The 24,234-nt window shown below is 41.1% G+C and overlaps 1 protein-coding gene across 1 annotated transcript in view; it reads left to right on the plus strand.

Annotated features, from left to right (window-relative positions):
• The window catches only part of dnah9 (dynein, axonemal, heavy chain 9), a 528,899-nt gene that overhangs the window by 174,323 nt on the left and 330,342 nt on the right, over positions 1 to 24,234 (plus strand). The window contains exons 35-38 of the mRNA XM_043714478.2: positions 172 to 319; positions 1,005 to 1,179; positions 16,634 to 16,807; positions 17,454 to 17,661. Of these exons, the coding sequence (XP_043570413.1) occupies positions 172 to 319; positions 1,005 to 1,179; positions 16,634 to 16,807; positions 17,454 to 17,661 (705 nt within the window). The remainder of the gene's footprint in view (positions 1 to 171; positions 320 to 1,004; positions 1,180 to 16,633; positions 16,808 to 17,453; positions 17,662 to 24,234) is intronic.

Here is a 24,234-nt window from a genome sequence, read left to right on the forward strand (position 1 = left end):
ATCAGAGTGGATAATTTAAAACTAAGGCATTGCAATATATATGAACAGATGCGGATACCAGATACCATGCCCTATACTAGCTGGTTTTGCCCATTTTATGGTCTACTTTCCCAACTCTCAAATTGTACATCAGAAAATAAGGAATAAGCAAGTTCTTACGTCTTATTTCAGGGATCTTGTACATTAATCCTGCTGATCTCGGCTGGAACCCCCCAGTTAGCAGTTGGATTGACAAACGAGAGGTCCAGTCCGAGAAAGCGAACCTGACTATCTTATTTGAGAAATACCTGCCTTTGTGCCTGGATACTCTTCGGACAAGGTAAGGGAAAATAAAGGTCGAGAGGTGAAGTAGGAGCTGTACCGAAACGGGAGAAGCTGAAACTGAACATTTTACAACATGAGTATCAGAAGAGTATTTGACATAGCTGTGCAATTGTTGCACTGTTTAAAGTGGTACGGCATGTTTAATGCTTTCCATAGTAATTAATATTCCCATGCTTTTTTGCAAAAAAGCACTACAGAATGGAGAGCGAACAAGAGATTGATTGATGCACTACCTGAAGTCACAAACAACTGAACTGAAATTTTGGAATGGTTTGAACACAGTGAAAACCATTCTGAAAATGCTGCTTCAAATGTAGCAGTCACATTGTGATCTTAGTACCTAAGATGATGCTGTAAGTTGGTGACTTATAAATTTTTCACTGTACCCATTTGAGTACATGTGACAATAAAGCTTGTTCATTCATTCATTCAATTCAAGTTAATTTGAGATTCTAACAATATTCTCACATTAAGAGAAATGGTTAAGTTTATTTGGTGCAGTGTGGAACTGACCTCAATGTCCTTCAAGCTCACAGCACTTAAGTATTTGCCCTTTCAAAACAACAGTTCAACAGGAGAACAGAAATCCTATGTTACTTTTTAGTTAGTTCTCTGGGGCTTAGTTATCTCTCACACAGGAAAGGATTTCTCTTCTTATTCTCTTGATCTGGTTTCCACAGATTTAAGAAGATCATCCCAGTCCCAGAGCAGAGTATGGTTCAGATGCTTTGCTACTTATTAGAGTGCTTGTTGACAAAGGAAAACACTCCACCAGACTGCCACAAGGATTTGTATGAACTCTATTTCATTTTTGCCGCTATCTGGGCCTTTGGTGGTGCAATGTTTCAGGACCAGGTGAGAACATGATTCTGATTCGGAAAGTCAGATTATTTATGGTACCTAATGAATGTTTGTGCCATGAAGATAATGGAAGTAAAGGAGGCAGTAATGAAATGGCAGCTATCTGAAATATCTCTGCTGGTTTACAAGCGATTTTCTGGTCCTTTATTTTGTATCCTTAGTTTATCTTTAAGTCACTTTCCCCTGTTTTGAAAAGATAAAGGAATAGTTTGTGACAAAAAAAAGGTAGAAATGAATTAACTCCAGAATGGATTTGTAGCCTTTTACCAAATCTAATGGAACTGTACCTTAGTCCATGAGCTGCCTTTCCTTTGAATGTGTATTTTCTGATTGTGTAGATGAAAAGTGAAACGGTAGGAGATATCGTTTATGGAGTTCAGTGAAAGCACGTTGAGGCTTTGTGGACAGTTGCTTAAAATAAGTCCAGGGACTAGTATCAAAAAACAGCTCCAATAGCCCAGCTCTATAAGCTGGGTACTTTTCAGCAGTGATATCAGGAGCAGTTGTTTTTTTTTTTTACAAAGTTCTTTATGGACATACTTTCTTGTCTCTTTTCAAATCCAAATGGAACTGACTATATACGAGGAAGGATTTTGTCTCCATCTTCCTCTCGTGCTAAAGTTTACCCAGAAGCTGACGAGATTTGTGCCCCTCAAAGATAAATAACAATTCATAGAACACAGAACAATACAGCCTAATACAGGCCCTTCAGCCCACAAAGTTGTGGCGAGGATTATTCCTAATCTAAAGTCAAATAAGCTAACCTATACACCCCTCAATTCACTACTGTCCATGTGCATGTCCAGCAGTTGCTTTAATGTCCCCAATGATTCAGCTTCCACCACCACCTCTGGCAATGAATTCCATGCATTCACAACTCTGCGTAAAGAACCTTCCTCTGACATCTCCTCTATACCTTCCTCCTAATATCTTGAAACTATACCCCTCATGCCAGTCAATCCTGCCCTGGGGAAAAGTCTCTGGCTATTGACTCTATCCATTCCTCCCATTATCTTGTATACCTCGATCAGGTCACCTCTCTTCCTCCTTCTCTCCAGAGAGAAAAGACCGAGCTTAGTCAACCTCTCTTTGTAAGACAAGCCCTCCAGTCCAGGCAGCATCCTGGTAAATCTTCTTTGCACCCTCTCCAAAGCCTCCATATCTTTCCTATCGTAAGGCGACCAGAACTGGACACAATATTCCAAGTGTGGTCTCACCAGGGACTTGTAGAGCTGCAGCAAAATCTCGCAGCTCTTAAACTCGATCCCCCCGTTAATGAAAGCCAAAATACCATATGTTTTCTTAACAACTCTATCCACTGGGCTGGCAACTTTGAGGAATCTATGCACTTGAACACCAAGATCCCTCTGTTCCTCCACACTGCCAAGAATCCTGTCTTTAATCCTATATTCAGCATGTAAGTTCAACCTTCCAAAATGCATCACTTCACATTTATCCAGTTTGAACTCCATCTGCCATTTCTCAGCCCAGCTCTGCATCCTGTCTATGTCGCACTGCAGCCTGCAACAGCCCTCGATACTATTAATGGCATCTCCAACCTTTGTGTCGTTGGCACATTTACTAACCCACCCCTCAACCTCCTCATCCAAGTAATTTATAAAAACTACAAAGAGCAGAGGCCCAAGAACAGAGCCCTGCGGGACCCCACTCAACACTGACCTCCAGGCAGAATACTTTCCATCTACAACCACTCTCTGCCTTCTGTCAGCCAACCAATTCTGAATCCAGACAGCCAAATCTCCCTGTATCCCATACTTCCTGACTTTATGAATGAGCCTACTATGGGGAACCTTATCAAGTGCCTTGCTGAAGTCCATAAACACCACATCCACTGCTCAACCTTCATCAGCCTGTCTTGTCACCTCCTCAAAGAGCTCAAAAAGATTTGTGAGGCATGACCTGCCCCTCACAAAGCCATGCTGACTGCCTTTAATCACTCAATGCTTTTCCAAATAGTCATAAATCCTATCCCTCAGAATTCTTTCCACAACTTTGCTGACCACAGATGTAAGACTGACTGGTCTGTAATTGCCAGGGATTTCCCTATTACCCTTCTTGAAAAGTGGAACAACATTTGCATCCTTCCAATCCTCCGCTACGACTCTCGTGGAGAGTGAGGAAGCAAAGATCTTCGCCAGCGGCTTAGCAACCTCCTTTCTCGCTTCCTGGAGCGATTTAGGATAAATCTGGTCTGGCCCTGGGGATTTATCAATCTTAACGTTTGCCAAAATTTCTAGCACATCAACTTCATCAATCTTGATCTGTTGAAGCCTGTTTCCCAGCTCCTCAGAGTTCTCATTCACAACAAGTTCCCTTTCCTTAGTGAAAACTGAAGCAAAAAACCCATTTAGGACTTCCCCTATCTGCTCAGATTCCATGCACAAGTTCCCTACGTTATCCCTGACCTGGCCCTACCTTATCCCTGATCGTTCTGTTATTCCTCACGTATGGGTAAAATGCCTTTGGGTTCTCCCTAATTCTTCCTGCCGAGCCTTTTTCATGCCCCCTCCTGGCTCTCCTCAGTCCATTTCTGAGCTCCTTTCTAGTAAGCCTGTCACCCTCTATATAAGAACAGGAGTACGCCATTCAGCCCCTCATTCCTGTTCCACCATTCAGTGAGGTCATGGTTGATTTGTGGCCTAACACCAGACACCTGCCTTTGGCCTATATCCTTTAATACTTTTGCCTAACAAAAATGAATCTGTTTCAGATTTAAAATTAACAACTGATTTAGCATTAACTGCCAAATGTGGATGAGAGTTCCAAACATCTCCCACCTTTTGGGTGCAGAAGTGTTTCCTAAGATCTCTCCAGAACAGTCTGGTCTCAGACTACACTGCACGGTTCTAGAATTTCCATACAGTAGAATTAGTTTATCTATCTATCCTGTCTTTACCTGTTAATGTCTTGAAGACTTTGATCAGATCACCCCTCAACTTCCTCAATTCAGGTGAAAACAGGCTTATTTTGCCTCATCACTCCTCATAGCTTAACCTCTGAAGTCCAGCTATCATTTTTATACCTTACTGAACTGTCTCTAAGTATACTGGCATTACTGAGTGATATTGGCTGAGAGAGCATGCCTTTGCCCAACAAGCTGGTGCCAGTGTCTGTACTCCACAAGGACAACCTCAGACTAGGCTGGCATGCTATGGTATTATGGCCTCCTCAGCTGGTGCTGGGCATAGAACATCCCATTTCTGTACCATGTCTTCAAAGTGGGTACTGGTTTTACCTTCTGTGTGATATCTGTATGTCCCTGCAAAGGATAGAACCACTGCTGGGCAGTTCCGGCCCAACAGTGATGGTCTGTGCACAGCAGCCTTCCAAAGTTTGCACTGGTGCCTAGGCATGTCGATAAATTCTGGGATACCCAGGCTGTGCCAGGTTGTTCTGTATATGGTGAGTTAGAATGGGGCAAGAACCAAGTGAGAAGGGCACTGTATGGGTAATTGATGAGGTTTGGTAAGATGCAACAAGAAGCCTTGCTGGGCCTTGTGAAGAGAGAAACCCTCCATGAAACGCGATGAAACTGACACTTAGCCAAATACATGTAATGTTCAGCCCCCTGTGGTTGCAACAACCTAAAGATTGGAATTTGGAAGTAATTTGCTTCCTGTCTCCCCAACCAATGCCTATGTACCATCTGCAAGGCACAAATCTGGATTAGTGTAGTTCCAACAGCCAAGAAGCTTGATACTAGCCAGGGTAATGCAGCCTGTTTAATTAGCAGCTCCATCCACCACTTTAAACTCTCACTGCCTTCACCCCCAACGCACAGTGGCAACGGTGAGCTCTATCTACAAGACTCATTGCAGTGACTCACTAACGTTTCTCCAGTAACACTTTCCAAACCTGCTGTCTCTGCTGCTTAGAAAGACAAGGGCAGCAAATACATGGGAACGCCAGAATGTACAAGTTCTCCTATAGGCCACTCACCATCCTGACATACACTATTCATTCACTGTTGCTGGGTCAAAATTCCAAAGCCTTTTCCTAACACAGGGTGTATATACAGCAGAAGGAGTGAAGCAGCTCATCACCGCCTTTTCCAGTACAATTAAGAATGGGCAATAAATGCTGACATAACCAGTGAGACATGTCCCATGAACAAAGAAATGTTTATCTGTATTTAACAAGGCCGATAATAACAAAATTACATCCAGGCTGCAAGCCCTGGAAGTGGGATATTCTATTCATTGTGAATTTTGAAGTCATGGAGCCACTGTTTTGAACCTATTATATGTTGAAGCGAAGTAGGTTCCCTTTCTTCTAAGTAGAGAGTATGTCACAATGCCAGAACCTTCTGAAAGCTCTGTTGGTGATAGAGTGGGTATTTACCCAATTCCAATATGTTGGACAATATCATTTCAACCTCTGATTTGTCAGCATTCATCATATTGAAACAACTGTTGAAACAGACTGTCTGCCAAATGAAAAAGTGTAGTCAGGTTTTCACACAATCAGCATCTGACTGTGAAGTACCCAGGGGCCAACACATATATTCCCCACCACCCCCAATGTTCAGATCAAACTTTATTGAGTATGTGACTTCTGCATTAAACCGTTCAATGAAAAATACCCAACTCCAGGTATTCTTTGGAAAGGCGACCCTTACTAGCATATACAAATTGGCTACTGTTTGATCCTTTGAAGTGTTAATGTCATGTCTTGTTGTACAATCTGACTGACCATGCTGTAACTAACAAAGCTCATCAGAATTTCTACTTCCCACCAAATGCCTATGGACGAATAGTGCCTGTCTTTCCTCTTTCTCACCCCCTCTCTTTCCCCTCTCAGGCAATAATCCTTTGCCACTTCTTTGAGAAATCAGGGATTGTCTAACACATCTGGCAAGGATTGGGTGACCTGCTATAGCAAAGAAAGAGTTGTTATTCATCCTTAGAGGAAGACAGAATAACCAACTACGCAGAATCAACAATTTTTACGACATCAACAAAGCATATTATTGCTACAGTGAGGAAAAAATACTAGGCTTGCAGTAAAAACTTAGCATGAAAACAATGACAAACAAAAGCTGTAGAAATATGTTGTGACATCTTCCAAGTGAAAACATCAGTAATTTTTCACCCTGCAGCACAAAGTGTATCATGTTACAAGTAGAAATGTAGCTTCTCTTGTGGAAATGTTGATTCAGAGCACATATCTCACATTGATTTGTTTTGATAATAGTTAGAGTAAAACAATGGATACTAAACAGCAAAGTAAAGTCCGTACAAAAATGAACACAATGTGAAAATGATTTGGAAAATGTTCTTATCCACCCCTGTCTCTGTCAATGTCAAGGTCGCCAGAATTAGAAGCATTACTATGTTGAACTTAAAGAACCAACCACTATACTAACAGGGATTACTTTTGCTATGTGAATCACATTTCTATTTAGGAAACCTTTTGATTTCATTGGGCTACTCTTCCAACACCCCCAAGCCACCAATCCCCCATTGCCACCTGACATTACTTTAGTCATTGGCTTAGAAATACTAGTTGGTGCATCAAATTGGTGCGAAGAATGGTCTGTGAGCTCAAAGACAGAGACTTCAGATAATTGGCCTCATTTACGATTTTGCTGCTGGTTTCTATTGTACATCCCCAGATCACTGAACAGGAGCACATCGCTATAGACCAAAAACCTCACTGACAGTGACTCTCCTTAAAAACAGACTACTTATCCTTTGGGTGAACGCTTGCTCTGGTCAGGGCAGCCTAATATCTGAAAAGTTTCCAAATCATGTGCTAGGTCTGTCATTGGTATATGAAAGAAGCCAGTATCTATTTTAAGTAGGCATCTTAAAAATGGCCCAATATAAATTTGTGTGTTTTTTTTTTAAGCATTCTTGAAGTATATGGTGTTGCATCTTGAAACTCGGTGCTTTGTGAACCTGCTTGAAAATAACTGCAACATAAATCAACCTTTTTCCTCCTAATGTTTCTAGTTTTCTTTTGCTGATTACTTGAGGAGGTAAGACTATAAGAGACAGGAGCAGAATGAGACCATTTGGCCCATTGAGTCTGCTCCACCATTCACTCTCCAGCATGGCTGATAAGTTTGTCAACCCCATTCTCCCGCCTTCTCCCCATAACCCTTGATTCACTTACCAATCAAGAACCTATCTATCTCTGCCTTGAAGACACTCAATGACTTGGCCTCCACAGCCTTCTGTGGCAATGAGTTCCACAGATTAATCACACACAGCTGAAGAGATTCCTCCTCATCTCTGTTCTAAAGGGTCATCTCTTCACTCTGAGATTGTGCCCTTGAGTCCATGTCTGTCATGTTAGTTGAAGCATCTTCTCCATGTAGATTCTACTCAGACCTTTCAGTATTCTGCAAGTTTCAATAAGATCCCCCTCATTCTTTTAAACTCCCATCAGGTAACTGTTCATATTGTTTAGTAACAAGTAACAAGGAATTCAAAAGAAAGAGAAGACTATCTACCTGCCTGTGGAAAGATGCCAGATGCTCAAGAGCAGCCTTAGCTCAATGAGTATTGGTTAAAAACAATTATTGCTACTAGATCTTGTGAAAACCTAATAATCCAGAATCCCAGACTAATGTTCTAGACATTGGTTTGAATGCCACTAGGGCAGATGGGGAAATTTGAACTCAATAAAAACCTAGAATAAGGGATTAACTTAATATTGGCCATATGATCACTGTCAATTGTGTTAAAATCTGATTCGCTAATGCTCTTAAGAGAAGGGAAACTGACCTAAATGTGACTCCCGACTTCAAGTGATAATTTCTGTGCAATGAGGGGAATAAATGCTAGATCAGCCAGGAATGCCCAAATCCCATGAATGAATAGAAGGAGAGACTTAAGAATGTCAAGCTTTAGTTCTGAGATGAGAAAAAGGCAAGATTTGAAATAAATTGTAAATATATACATCCTCAGCATCTTTAAAGGAAAGTTATAGGTTTTTGGTCCAATTCCTTCTTTAGAACGAGGAGACTGAAGCAAGGTTCCAGTTTAGTTTTTCCTTCATATTATCAGCTGTGATGATCGTTGACAATCGTAAAATGCCTGCTGATGGATTTCGGTTTGGAGCGTGCCTAATAATTCTGGTGGTTTGTCACTTATCATTATTGTCAAGATTCAGATGGTTTTAAATGGGGAGGTTTTGGAAAAGAGAAAGGTACGTTAGGTAATCTTTTGCAATTGAGCTTGGTACATTTGACTGAAAACATTCGGAAGGGAGCACTGCCTTCTCCACAGTGCAGGTTACTGTCTGAAAGGAGTTAAAAACAAAATCAAGGAAGATAATTCTAAAAAAAAATAATAAACCCATCAACATCACGAAAATAAATCTTTCTGGTGCACATCTTTCAATCTCTTCAATGTTACCCACTCTTTATAATGACGGATGCTTGGCATTTTCAGCATTTTGTTTCCATTTTAGGATTGCAACATTTGCAGCTGTTCTTTTTAGCTGAATTAAATTGCTTCTCCTTTAAAACCCTTTTCTCTCAATATGTAAGGTGATTGTTAGTAATCCTGAATGCATTCAATAAAACCTTTTCTAACCCCACCTGACCTGGCTACAATGCTTTCAGTGCTTGCATTTGATATTTGTAGAGACTATCTTAAAGCACATATATTAAAAAAAAAAGCTTTTTCAAAGCTGAGTAGGTTGTCCTTTTCAATTTAGGTTGTTTGAAAATGTGTAAAGAGATTAATAGTGTGTTTAAATATCATCCGTATGAGAAAATGTATTTGAAAGATGCTTAATTCTGACTCACTACTTGTCAAACCTCCTTTGACAGTGCGTTCCAAATCTTTGACCTCTACCATCTAGAAGGACAAGGGCAGCAGATGCAGGATAACATGCAATTGCCCCTCCAAGCAGCACCCCACCCTGGCTTAGAAACAAATTCCCATTCCTTCTCTATTGATTAGGCTAGACTCCCTACAGTGTGGAAACAGGCCCTTCAGTCCACACTGACCCTCCGAAGAGTAACCCACCAAGACCTGTTTCCCTCTGACTAATGCAGCTAACACTATGGACAATTTACCATGGCCAATTCACGTGACCCGCGCATCTTCAGACTGTGGGAAGAAACTGGAGCACCCGGAGCAAACCCATGCAGACACGGGGAGAATGTGCAAACTCTACACAGACAGTCACCCAAGGTTGGGATCAACCTGGGACCTTGGTGCTGTGAGGCAGCAGTGCTAACCACTGAGCCACCGTGCCACCCCAAGTCAAAACCTTGGAATTACCTTCCCAAGTCAAAACCTTGAAATTACCTTTCCAATAGCAATGTCAGAGTAGACCTTAACAATACAATGTTACTATTGCCTTCTCGAGTGCAATAAGGAAGGACACAAAAAGTTTACAAGGCTCACATCAGTGAGAAACATTTCAATCACAAGGAGCAAGAAAAATGAACAATTGGAGAAACTACTTTGAGCTGCTCAAAGTAGTTCAATTCCCGACTCAGGCGACTGACTGTGTGGAGTTTGCACATTCTCCCCGTGTCTGCGTGGGTTTCCTCCGGGTGCTCCGGTTTCCTCCCACAGTCCAAAGATGTGCAGGTCAGGTGAATTGGCCATGCTAAATTGCCCGTAGTGTTAGGTAAGGAGTAAATGTCTGGGTATGGGTGGGTTGCGCTTCGGCGGGTTGGTGTGGACTTGTTGGGCCGAAGGGCCTGTTTCCACACTGTAAGTAATCTAATCTAATCTGATGAACACAATTTTTAAATGACCTCTCAACCTTAACAATGTCAATTGCACCTCTTCATGCTAATTATCCTTCGATTTTGAAGCCTGCAGAATGCAAAAACATAGTCAAACCCTTCTTTGTAGCCAAGTGTTGAGCAGCTCAAAGTAGTTTCTCCAATTGTTCATTTTTCTTGCTCCTTGTGATTGAAATGTTTCTCACTGATATCACTGCAGAGATTGATAACTCACTAATCACTGGCACAGAATTGGCTTCTTGTCCCTCCAAGGCCCTCTGTGGGTGGATTTGTTTGCCTGCAGCTGGTTTGTTGAAGAGAAAATAATTTTTTACAAAATAAAATTTGTCATCCCCTATCCATTTTCTAGTAGAGTTTATAACTGAACACTTTATTTCACAAGTGGCGGATAGAATCTCATGGAGAGAAGTGTGAGCAGGTGATGTGGTTTGGCAGAAGGGATAGGGAAAGGCAATGCAGACTGAATGCCACAGTTGGAAAGAGTGCAGGGACAGAAGACCTTGAGATACATGGGTTTCAATTCCAGAAGGTGGCAGGATATATTGAAAGAATAATTAGCAAGAGATTTTGTGCTTTACAAATTGAGGTGTCAAGTTTGAAAGCAAGCAACTATATTAAACCTTTGTAAGACTCAAATTAGGCCATTTTTAGATTACTGCATTTGTTTTTGGTCACTGCATTTTAAGAAGAAAGCCAGAGTTTTTCCAAGGTTGCAGAAGCTTTCTTTTACCAGAATTCTCCCAAGGATGGGGAATTTTAGCTACAGTGTTAGAATGGAGAATTTGGGTATGTTCTCCTTGGAGCAAAGGATGTTGCATGGAAATTTAATGGACTATGTAAGAATATAAAGTTTCTTTAAGGTGGACATAGTAAAGTTGTTTTCTTTAATTGTGTAATCACTAGTTGGGGGGTGGGCAAGTGATGTTTGAGAAATGGAACCTCTAGCAGCAAGTGGTGATGGAGGACTCTGAGCAAAGGACATGATCAGCTCTTTGGGACCTCCACCAGCAGGTGGCAGTGGTGAGGCAGGCAGCTGGAGAGGTTGAATTGATTCACTGGAAAAAAGGAAATGTCTTTGGTGAAGAGAGGTCTGATTGGAAAGAAGGGAGGCAGACAAAAGAATCCCTCTGCCCACTATAACCCACATGGTTCTTCCATGTACAGAGCATATATAATTCTTTCTTATCTTTGATTTCCCTTCCTGTTTTATTGATTTGATGCCAGTGGAAGGGAAAAAAAAACCCTGTTTCATAATTAAAAATCACACAACACCGGGTTATAGTCCAACCGGTTTAATTGGAAGCACATTAGCTTTTGAAGCGTCGCTCCTTCATCAGGTGATAGTGGAGTCCACCACCACCTGATGAAGGAGCGATGCTCCGAAAGCTAGTGTGCTTCCAATTAAACCTGTTGGACTATAACCTGGTGTTGTGTGATTTTTAACTTTGTACACCCCAGTCCAACATCGGCACCTCCAAATCATGACTGTTTCATAATGTTTGGGTCGTACATATTTTCAAACCCGTCATGTGAGGATTTGGGCAAAAATTGCAGGGAGAGATGGGGTGAAGAACTGAAACTCATTGCCTGTTAAACTTGTATCCAGCATGAACTTCACACCCACGCATATGTGCATCTTACCACGCCATTCCACATTTGTCTTCCATCCCAAGCCTTTTGCAGCCACTTGTTTCGTTATAGAACATAGAATTGCTACTTACGGTGACCACTGGTTGGATGTTGTTCCCCCAATGTGCTCTGATACTCGAGAGGAACATACCTGCTAGTAGACACATGATGCAGATTTAAACTCTGTTATCAGAGTTTGCTTCAGAATGGACTGTCCCAACATTACTCAGAGATGAGCGCCACCTTGTATAATGAATGGGCAATTTGTAGTTTGATTAATGGTCTCGGCATTACATAACATTGAAATTATTTTTCTTCAATTAGTTCAAATTATTCCATTGCCACTTGACTCATATCTGAATCAGTTGGAGTTCCTTCTAACATATGTGTTTTAATATTAGACTTGCTCCCACCACAATATCATACCCTGGTTCTGTGAAGACAAAACACTGGCTGCAGTAAATCTTGCAGTGGCAGTATTCAGTTTGGTTGCTGCTGAATAAATAGCAGCAATGAAGATGTAAATGATGAGATCAACAATCGTTTCCCCTATAAAACCGAGAATATCAACTTGTTGATACTGTGTATTATATGTAGTGTCTGTGTGATTAGATTCAGTAATACCTCTGAGTTGACAATATAATATCATTAGTGATTCTACCATGAATTGCAATGGGTATCAAGAGTGAAAGCATTAGTGCGGACAATTAATGTTTGTTGGACTTAATGTAGACAGGCGGAATAGTGTTGCCATACTGGAGCTGCACATCTAGCACACACTCGTCCTTGCTTTACTAAATTCAGTATTAAAGAAAACCACCCTCCTCACTCTACCATTGCTGTTTAAAGTCAGAAGTCACATGACGCCAGGTTATAGTCCAACAGATTTATTTGAGTCACAAGCTTTCGGAATGCTGTTCCTTCATCAGGTGAAGTGGACTTATGATTTCAAATAAACCTGTTGGACTATAACTTGGTGACTTCTGACGCTGTCCATCCCGGTCCAACACTAGCACCTCCACATAGTTATTATTTCAAGGCAGCCCTCTTATGATTGTACAAATGTTTGGGACTTGACATATTTGTTCAAGTTGCAGAAGTCTACAGGGAAGACAGCATTCTATCTCACTCCTGACTTCTGTCATGTAGACAATGGACAGACTTTGAGGAGTCAGGATGTGAGTTAGTACTGCAAGTACTGTTGGAGCCATTGTGTTTATGTAGGTAGTCCAGTATTTGGCCAATGGTAACCTCAGGATATTGATTCCATTGGCTTCAGCAATGGAAATACTGTTAAATGTCAATTGGAATGGTTAGATTCTCTCTTGATGAAGATGGTTATTGTCTGGTACTTGTGTGGCATGAACTTCACTTGCCACTGCCAGCTCAAACCTGATATTGTCCAAATCTTGTTGCATTTAGATGTAGATGCTTCAGTATCTTGAATGTTCAGGAATGGTGCAGAACACTATGCAATCATTAGTAAATATTCCCATGTCTGACCTTATGAAAGGAAGGTCACTCATGGAGAAATTGAGATGGTTGAGCCGAGAACACGACCTGAGGAAATTCTGGAGCTGAAATGACTGACCTCCAACAACCACAACCATCTTCCTATGTGCAGAGGGATGACCCCAATCAAGGAATATTTTCCCACAATTGCCACTGACTCCAGTTTTTCTAGGGCTCTTTGATGTCTCAGGAAGTGGCATTGTGGTAATGCCATTGAATTAGCAATCCCAAAGTCCAGACGTAATGCTTTAATGATATGATTTCAAATCCTCCTGAGGAAGATGGTGAAGTGTGTGCTCAATAAAAATCTGAAATTTAAAAAATACTAACTTAATAATGACCATGTAACCATTGTTTGTATAACCAATTGCCCATTTGGTTGCCTGACATCCTTTAGGGAAGAAAACCTGCAGTCCTTGTCTGACCTAGTCTACTTGTGACTGCAGACCTGCAAAGACTGACTCTTAACTACCCTCTGAAATGTTCTTAGCAAGCCAGTCAGATCAAGGGGCAATTAAGGATGATAATTAAACTGACCCAGCTAGCATTGTCCAAATCCCATGAACTCTCACCTCACACACGGAAATATATTGCCGTTCCTTCTCTGTCACTGTCAAAATCCTGGAATTCCCTCTCTAATGACATTCTGGGTCAATCCACAGGATGTAGACTGCAGAAGTTGAAGAAGGCAGCTCATTACCACTTCTCAAGGGCACCTAGGCAATAAAGGCTGGCCCAGCCAACGATGCTCACATTCCACAAAATGAATAAATTAAAAAAAAACACATGGGGTACTTTCACGATTACTGCATATCTGTGCATGGATACAATATAACCTGCCTCCCTCTGGTGAGACACTCTTACCTCCAGTGTGTGCTAACTTCTCCTGCAAGAAAAAAAGTGATGAGCATCAATCTGCTTGCATGATGTGACTTCCAGACTGAATAACCGGAAGTGTGCAAAAGCATTTGTGTGAGGCTTGCAATAACGGTAAGTGTGGAGGGTGTAGTTAAGCACATGCATGTTAGTCATTTGTTCTTGACAAATGAGTCATGTAGGTGAGGTGATTCGAGTGGTGGCTGAGTCTAGTGAGTTGGTAGGATATGGCATTTGAAGATCCATACCTTGATCACTTGTGATTGAGTCCATGGAATTCACTGCGCCCAAAACCTGGAAGCATTGGCTTCCACAGCTGCCTGCTCCCCTGGCCATGTGTCTGAAGATGGCTGTCCTTACATCCTTACACAGTGCTGTTCAGTGCAGCATTGTAAGCCTTTGATCCCAAGCTCTCTCATGTTGTGCCATTCTTCTCTATTTTCCAAAATAGACTCACCCTATATACAACTGCCAGCAACTGTTTTCAGCCATTAAGCATCTTTCGTCTATGAGATGGAGGCTGGCTTTAAGATGTTTCAGGAAGTTATGTATGACTCTAGGCCTCCTGCTGATGCATTCAGCCAATGAACAATGTGGCTAACTCTGACTGCAGGCAGGGATTTTGCTGATGAGAGGGCAACACAAAGATGGCATGTTGTTTGAATTTCTATCAGTGAGTGTAGGTTAATGATGCAACACAAACCCTGCATGTGTTTTCAGGGGCTAGCTAATTTAGCTCCAATCGGTTTGACTGCAAGTACAGCTTGAGAAATCCAATAATCGTTTGATTCCTAATTGTAAAATTGATCCACGTCCAGTTGCATGTCGTTTTCTATCTCTAGGGCCATATGAGAGCAACTGGAGAAGGATAGCAAAAGAAAAGCTAACAAACGTGCAGAAGATTCAAAACATTTATTGACCGTAACAGACCATTCATAAGGTAGACTGGACTGGAGTGTGGATTAAACTAGAAACTACTTTATGCGAACCTTGGCTATTTACATATTTGCCTCCTGGTAATCTCATATTGTTTTATTGAGCTTTTTAATGTGAGTTGTGCTCACCTCAGTCCTGTACAGTTGTGAAACTAGATGTAGCTAAAGAAGATAGAGTCGAAGGAAGACCATGTTATGATAGGTAGACGGATACATGATTAGCCACAGACTACTAGGGGCCAGGCATCTCGCTGTTAGAAATTAGGAACACATTACTATAGATGTTGGAATCTGTACTGAAAACAATAAATGTGCTGCATTTATTTGTTATTTTCAATCTCTATTAGAGAGAGAGAGGGAGAAAAAAAGAATGACTTAAAGCTTGTAAGAATCCCACTCCAGATCAAGAAGGTCATGGCGAGGAAGTAGCTCTGAAGTGTATTGCATCTGGAACAGGAATTAAACCCATATTGTTGGCATTAATTTAAACGAATCATCTACCCAACTGAGTTAACCATTCTCCTTGTTGGAAAGTAGAAAAGAGAACGTCATGATAAAGAGAATGTGCACTGATCAGAAGGATGGTATTCCCAGCAACATGAACTAGAATGTCAACTTTTCTCACTATATATTAATGACTTAGACAAAGGAATGTAGATTCAATCTGCAGATCAGTCTAAATTAGTGAATGCACTGAGACATGAGCCAAAGGTGAAAGGGAGCAGACACAATTGGGCTGGATTTTATACCACCTCTTGGGCTTCTTTTTGAACAGAGTATGATGTGTAAAATAGCCCATTGCTTTTGCACTCACCTCTGATCCATTCTCCATAAAATGATTGGGAGGGGTGTGTGTGTGGTCAAATGGACTGCCCACCAACAACTTGAAACCAAATATTTATGAGAGAATTGAACTTGCTGATTGACCCAAACATGATGCTGCCAATAATATCGTTGGCATGGATAGAAGGGTGGGAGTGAGAAGGCTTTTTTTAAAAAACAACATTGTTGAATGGGGATGGATTGGGTGAAAAATATGCATTTCCTCTCCCTCCCATGATGTGATGCTTGATAGCTCTTGTCAAAATGAAAAGTCAATCACTTTGGATCCAAGGAAGACAAGTTAGAAAAGTTAATTAAATGATGAGACTGTTTGCACGTCTTCAATCCTTTATGTTCTGCTGCTCTTCTGCTCCATATGAAATGCAATGCACCTTTATTTATATCTTTACAATAAGTCCTCAAATGCCGCTGCCTAGTACAGGGCCTAAAATATCTCACTTCACCCATTCATTTTATACTGGTGTCTCTGTTGCTGATGCCAGAGTCCTGTGACCAGTTATGCCATCACGATTTATATGAATCATCTACATACAACAGTTTGTGCAGAAATGATTGTTCCCTTTGGTGAGATAATCCTGAACAAGAGGGCACCATCTTGGAGCAAGCCCATTCGAGTGTGCAGCCTGGAAGCACATCCTTATGGAGAGGGAAATTCAAATTCATTCCCCTAGAAGTCTGTGGGCACAGGTTTACATGTATTGTACTCAGCTTAGACTGGTTGATTTTTGTAAGAGAAGAGTATGAGGAAGACAAAGTTGAAGCACAAAACTGCCATAACATAATGTATTAGTTGAACAGTCTTGAGGAGTTGAATAGCCTATTTCTGTTCCTCATTTCCTGGATTGAGAGCTTATGGAACCCACGTTTGAACATGAAGAGAGAAAACATACTAATTTCACTTTCCGTTTCCTACCAGCTTATTGACTACAGAGTGGAGTTCAGTAAGTGGTGGACATCAGAGTTCAAGACCGTCAAATTCCCATCGCATGGCACCGTTTTTGATTATTACATTGACTCAGAGACAAAGAAATTTGAGCCCTGGTCCAAGCTGATTCCAAAATTCAATCTTGATCCTGACATTCCTTTGCAGGTACGCAATTAGTTTAGGCATAATACTTCTGAATTTTAAAAGTACATGATGTGCTGTTTGCAGAGACTTCTCACTTCCATGTTAATTTGTAATTGGAAGTCTATTTTGCCTTCTGTTGTGACACGTTTGTTAATGTGAATCTTTACGAATTAGAGCCAGATGATTGGTGCCAGGATGGCACATTGCATTGGAATTCTAACATGCCGTGTTTTGATATGGGTTGTGTCCAACATTTCCCTGAATCTGGGCAGTTTCACAACAGCTAAGAAGTTCTCGCACAAGCCAAGCATAAGTTGACCTCATTAGTTTAATACATGTGAATGGCCAAAATATTTAAAGGAGCTGCACATTCAAATTGTTTAGCATATTTAAAAGTTATGGCTTCTTAATTTATGCCTCGCTTGTTAAAGCTATTTCATACTTCTCATCTGCGTGAATGAGAATGAGATCTGATGGGGTCTTGATGTAACTTGGCAACAAGCAACAGCAGCTCAGTCCCTGCTTTGTGCTTACGTGAGAGATGGATAGGCCCCAATGATAAATTTGTAAATGATAAACTTCACTTTTGTACCATACACTTCAGAGAAGTGCGGAAACATTGCGGCTTGCTGCTTGTTGATGCTGGCACAATTTTTATTGTTTTCAGGCGTGTTTGGTGCACACCATAGAGACGATTCGTATCCGTTACTTCATGGAGAAGCTGTTGGATAGACGCCGACCTGTCATGCTTGTGGGCAATGCTGGGACAGGGAAATCCGTGCTGGTGGGTGAGAAACTTGGATCGCTGGATCCTGATGAGCACATGGTGAAGAATGTACCATTTAATTACTACACTACCTCTGCCATGCTACAAGGTAAGAGAATCTCAGCTAATCAGGATGTGGAAATGTATTAATTCTCAGAAATTAATATCAAAGGCTTTTTTTGAAGGCATTACATTTCCTGGTGGTCATTTGTTGAATACATTGTTTTACTCATAGCACATGAAGGTATTGAGGAGGCATTTAGGAACAGTGTTCCTCAAACTTTTTGTGTGAGAGGATTGCAAGTTATGAAAGTGATCTAGACAAGATGAGTGTGTGGACAAAGAAATGCCAGATGACATTCATGATGAAGGGCTTATGCCTGAAACATTGATTTTCCTGCTCCTCAGATGCTGCCTGAACTGCTGTGCTCTTCCAGTGCCACACTCTTTGACTGATGTCCAGCATCTGCAGTCCTCACTTTCCCCACATGTCATATACAGTGTAACATGGACAAATGTTAAATTATACATTACATAGCAAGTGTGAAAAACAGAAAGGTAGGGTATTACTTAAGTGGAAATATACAGATGAACAGGGGGGTCGAGGGGTCATTGTACACCAGTCAATGAAAATAGACAGGCACTGCAGAAAGCAATTGGGAAAGCAAATCATATGTTGACCTCTATTGCAAGAGAATTTGAGTCCAGAACTCAGGATGCTCTATGGCAATTGTACAGAGTCTTGATGAGATCACACCTGGAGTTCATGGTACAGTTTTGGTCTCTCACCTAAGAGAGGATTTTCTTGCCAGAGAGGGAATGCAGCAAAGGTTCACCAGGACAGCGACACTGTCTAACTGGGCCTCAAATTAAGAAGAGTAGGAGGGAATCTGATTGCACGACATAATATTCTAACAGGCCTGGACAAATTGGTTGCAAGGAGGGTGTTTCTCCTGACTGAAGAGCCTCGAATCAGGAGTCACAGATTCAGGATCTGAGGTATGTCATGGACGGCTGAGATGAGAAAATCTTTCTTCGCTCAGAGGGTACCTAACATGTGGAAAGTCCGAGTCACTGAGTATACTCAACAAAAAGGTTGATACATTTTTAGAGATTAAAGGCAACATGGAGAAAATGCAGGAATATGATAATGAGATGGAGCAACAGCTATGATCCTACTGAATGGTGGAACAGGCTCAAAGGGCCAATTGATGGCCTCCTGCTCCTAGTTTGCACATCTATGTTTTTTCCCACTGTGACCTCATTTCAAGACTTGAAAATTAAATCAATGACCATCACAGTGAGAACTGTGGGACGTGGGGGGAGGGTGGTTTTGACTCTGAGACTGTGGGAGGGCCAAAGTATGTAATCTTCAGGGCTTTATAGAACCTACCTTTTATGGAGCAGGAACTGGGCTGTAAAGATCAGCCAGTTAGACCAGGCCCACCTTTTTAAAAATAGAGGATTTAAAGGGGCCACGCAGCTGTTGACATGGCCAACACTCTGCAGCCTTATTTCTTCAGAGCCCGTGACCCCAACCCACAGTTTGTGATGCCATGTAATAAAAAAATGCTTTATCAAATGCCCGGAAGCCATGGGAACAACCATGTGGCTGTCCGCACAAAATAATGCTTCAGAGTACTTTACAGTGCGAAAGATTGATGCACGTGTATAACCAGAAATCCAAACAAAGGGTAACAAGATTGCTGGTAATAAATACTCTATTGCACTAAATCTAATGCAATCAAATCATCACGATTGTCATTGGGACGATGAGATCACTGTGCAAGATAATGACTTGATTATGGTCTCTTTAATAGATCGCAGCTATTGACACCAGCTCTGTTTACCCATCTATAACAGACACTGGCCTCCAAGTTCCTGATTGAAAATATTCATGGAAATTTTCACTGTATGCTGAGCACAGATTGTTCTTTTCCTGATGTCACAAGAAACGTGTACTGAGGGCAATTTTCAAATTGCAGAAAAGACAGTAGTTTGAGCAGCAATTGTGTTTGATCAACCCTCATCTCTCACTGTTGCAGAGATTTGCAAGGAATAACAAAAAGCAGTTGTGAGAGTACATCTTCAAAAATAACAGTAATTGATCACCAAACACCTTATTCCCTTTACCATCAGATGCATATTATCATCATAGAATCCCTGCATTCAGCCTAACATGTCTGCACCAACGTTCTGAAGAGTATCCTACCCAGACCCACTCCCCTATCCCCATAACCCCGCATCCACCATAGCCAATTCACCTAACCTTCATATCCTTGGACACTAGAGGCAATTTTGAATGGCCAATCCACTGAAACTGCACATTTTTGGACTGTGGGAGGAAACCGGAGCACCGGGAGGAAACCCATGCAGGCATGCATATCTTGACACTTTCTTTCCCCATTGACTCATCTCGCCTGATCACCTGGCCCTTTACAGCAAATAGGAGAGTTTACAAATGAGCGGTATCCATGTTTTCTGTTATTCATGAGAAGTCTTTGCCCCATTCCCTGTGACAAATGAGGATTTGTAGCCAACGATATTTCCTGAGTAAACATAGTAAATTCAAATTAACTGTATCAATAAATTTTAAGCTATTGTGAAATGATTAAGTTTGCAGTTAAGAACCCATGAAATTTCCTGAATAAACAAACAGACTTCCAAAACACTATCTCAACAGATGTCTAGACTGAGTACATAAAAGAATCGGAAAAGATGAAACTTATACATCTGGTTATCATAAGAGGATACCCGTTCAATGGTGTGAAATATATTCTACCTTCTGTCAACGTTTTAAAACTTTTAAAAACAAGTTTGGCTCTCCACCATACAAAGTTGATCTTTTATTGGCAATTTGTAAGTTGATATGAATAACAATCTTGCAAATAGATTGTTTAATAGGTAGTTCTACCTTCCAGTCAAAGCACTGTCATAACTCATTGCCTGAACAGAAATTACAACCTGGAACTTTAATATACGATGAGACAAAAATATAATAGTGGATCCTCCTCACCCATCTTCCCCCTGGTTCCCATCCTTGATCCCTGCCTCTAACAAAGAATATTGGCTAAATCCCAGATTCCACCCCCCCCCCCCCCCCCCCCCCCCCCCCCACCACCACCAACAGAAGAGGAGGAAAAGCTGAAGTGAAAGATGTGAGCAGCTTTGTCTCCTAACTCCTTGTGGTGAGCTGGACTAACTTTTGTGTAAATCAGATGGATTTCCATCTTGGCTAGAGGTGGTATTTGATTGGCCACTGTTAGATTTTGATCATCTGGTGTAAAGATTGAATATTTGATTCTAAGAATTGAAAATGATGAATCATTCAAATGTGGGATCAAAACAATCCAGAGATTTGAAGACTGAAAGTCAAGGCAGCTCTTCCCCAACCAGCTTTCCATCATTTGACTCTGTCTCAAGTTTTGGAGGGAGGGTGATTTGAGTATTGAAATAGACTCCTGTGTCAGTATTAGCACTATACTTGTACACCATCTCATAGATGTCTAGCTGTCAGAAGGTTCCTTATTTTACTGGCAGTCTTCAGTAAATTTCTTGGGCCACACAGTAAATGTGTCACCCTCCATTTCCTTTAAGGTTGTGACAATGTTAAACTTTCAACTTTATTCCTCAATTTAAGCAACCTGCCAAATGATAGCCATGATTCTGAGTATGGAAGCCCCATTCTGTAATGGTCTTATTATTAACAACAATAACAACAGCACTACTTCGGCAAATTTGCATGTGTCAATGATTTATGACGGGGAGGTGCCAGTGTTGGACTGGGGTGGGCAATGTCAGAAGTCTCACGACACCAGGTTATAGTCCAACAAGTTTATCTGGAATCACAAGCTTTCGAAGCGCTGCCCCTTTGTCAGGTGAAGTCACTTCAGTAGTGGCATCAGTCGCTCGTTGTCATTTCCTGGAATTTATGTACAAATCAATAATGTACATTGACATTACTGAGGTAAACCTTATAGAAAATCTGGACTGTTATTGCAGGAAATATAAACTGTTTCACCCTTGTTCATATCCTTGTGCACCAGAATAGTCTTTTTCATTTAGGATTAAACAAGTTGTGTAGCTAAAAGGCGACATATGTAAGAAAACAGATCATCAGTTGCTATCTCAGGCTAAATCTTTTATATGTAAAGATAAACTCCTGTCAAGTGAATTTGTTCAGCTTCACTCTGAGCTGGACTTTTTCATTTCCATTCCCTAAGTGCATCTGAAATGCACTGTTATTTATTAATGCAATTCATTTGTACTGTTGGGACATAATTTATTCAATATTCAGTGGTTCAAAAATTCTCTTTACAGTTCCTATCTTGTCACTGAATCTCATTAAGCAGTGACTCATACTGTTGGTATATCTATAAATGATCTTTTAATTTTAGACAAGCTGAAGCATAGTTTGAATATCTGTATTTTTAAAGTTTAACTGCGACATCACTGACAAACACGTCTGGTTATACAAAATGCAAGGAGTGTATCCTGGATGTTGTAATGGAAGACAAGGCAAAAACAAAATTGTGGTTGTCTTAGAATGCCATCACTGGACTGGAAATTGTCATTTTTCTGCATTGCCAAGTTGTTAATAGGGACTGGAGAAAGTGAATACTACAGATGCTGGAGATCAGAGTCGAGAGTGTGGTGCTGGAAAAGTGCAGCAGGTCAGGCAGCATCCAAAGAGTAGGAGAATCGACGTTTCAGGATGAAGGGCTTATGGCCGAAATGTTGATTCTCCTGCTCCTCGGCTGCTGCCTGACCTGCTGTGCTTTTTCAGCACTACACTCTCAGCTGTTAATAGGGATCCATGAATATTTAGGTCCTTGTTAGAGTGGTTACATTTATGCAATCGATTATGATTTGGGCAGGTACAAACCACCATAGACCATGAAGTATATTCAAGCTAACTCGGTTTGAAAGACATGTCAGATACGCTGCTAGTGTCTATCACTCTTCTCTGTTATCCTGTCTGCACCCTCTACAGGGATATCTGCCTTCCCACTCGTTCTCAGTATCAGTTTACTCAGTGTGTGCAGTAGAATGGCCATGGAAGTCATGTTTCCCTGAAAAAGAGAGGGCAATTTCAGATAGAGATAGCTGAATGGAGCAGGAGAGTCCAACTGGCTGCTCTTGTATTTGTTTATATACTTAGGCATGTCAGTTCCAGCAAGAATTCAATATTGATTTTGGTGCCAGTAATAATAGAAGAGAGTACAGAGGCAGCAGATTGCAGAGCTGTCTCAGTCAATGATCCAGCTCCTGAACATAGCTTCAGCTTTCCTTCCATCTGTGATGCTTCTTTGTTTCAGAGTATAGCGCATTCTCCCTGCAGTATCTTTATCACACAGCCCTCCTGAGTTGTGAACTTTTTCTTGTCTCTCACTTCTGTCTAACAATGACCAAATGTACAGATAAAATACAATGAAATAGTGTGCAAAATGCCAAATAGATAGCTGTTGAAAAGATTGAAATAAAGAAAGAGGTTTTAAAGAAAGGACAGAGGTTTCATAAAGTTTGCAGTGGAGGAAATATAGATACAGAAATGTAGAATGAGCCAAAGGGGTGCATCAGATGGAAATGTTAAACCATGTTGCGATTTTTGAGAAGGACTAATCTTGAGTTTTTGTTGATGGGAACAGAGTTATTTTTCATTCAGCTGCATGAGTCCAAGCCCCCAAAATCTGAAGCTATTTCTTGGCAAACCTGTCAGAGAAAGAAATATTCTAACACCAACTAATTAGGGCCTCTTTACTTCTCCAAATAGTCTTGACAATATCATTTTCAAGGTTTGTGGAATTCCAAACTTATGCAGTTTGTTTAATGTAGCATTATTGTGTATTGTTTGCCCATGAGGCACATTGATAGAAAAGTCAGGACCTTTTAAGCCCGTACTAAATGTGGGCATCTGTACAGTATATTCACAAAAGTTACCTTTAAGCAATTTGTCAGCCAGGCTATTGCTTAGTTGCTAGAATTATCCTTGCTCCCACTCCCATTCCCTCAGACAATGAAGAGAAACTCAGGAAGGTTACACACACCCACAATGTAATGACGTTTGCTGAGATTGTGGATGAGGAGGCTGTGATGCCTCTTGTGTTGGAATAGAATTAGAATTTTTTTTAAAATCCTTACAGTGTGGAAACAGGCTCTTCGGCCCAACAAGTCCACACTGACCCTCAGAAGGGTAACCCACCTGGACCCATTCCCCTAACCTACATATCCCTATGGGCAATTTAGCATGGCCAATTGACCTAACCTGCAAATCTTTGGACTGTGGGAGGAAACCGGAGCACCCAGAGGAAACCCACACTGACACGGGGAGAACTCCACACAGACAGTCACCTGAGGCTGGGATTGAACCTGGGTCCCTGGCACTGTGAAGCAGCAGTGCTAACCACTGAGCCACCATGCCATTTAATAGCTTGCTGACAATTGTGTACACTTGTTGGTGAATCAATGGCCACTGTTGTAATGACAAAGGGCAATGTTTCCTGTATTCTATGTGCATAGATGGAAGCATAGCAATTGAGAGTGTTTTGAGTAGTCAACAAACAGGCCACACAAAAACAGCAGTTCATTTTAAGATAATATGAGAACATGACCATGTGTCAATCTTAAAGTTGTTTTGTAGGCTACCTCTCATTCTAAAATTATACCTTCTGGTCCTAGACTC

The sequence above is a fragment of the Chiloscyllium plagiosum genome, unplaced genomic scaffold (assembly GCF_037043375.1).
Source record: "Chiloscyllium plagiosum isolate Xiang-an unplaced genomic scaffold, Cpla_swu_hap1 HiC_scaffold_25, whole genome shotgun sequence".
Classification (NCBI taxonomy): domain Eukaryota; kingdom Metazoa; phylum Chordata; class Chondrichthyes; order Orectolobiformes; family Hemiscylliidae; genus Chiloscyllium; species Chiloscyllium plagiosum.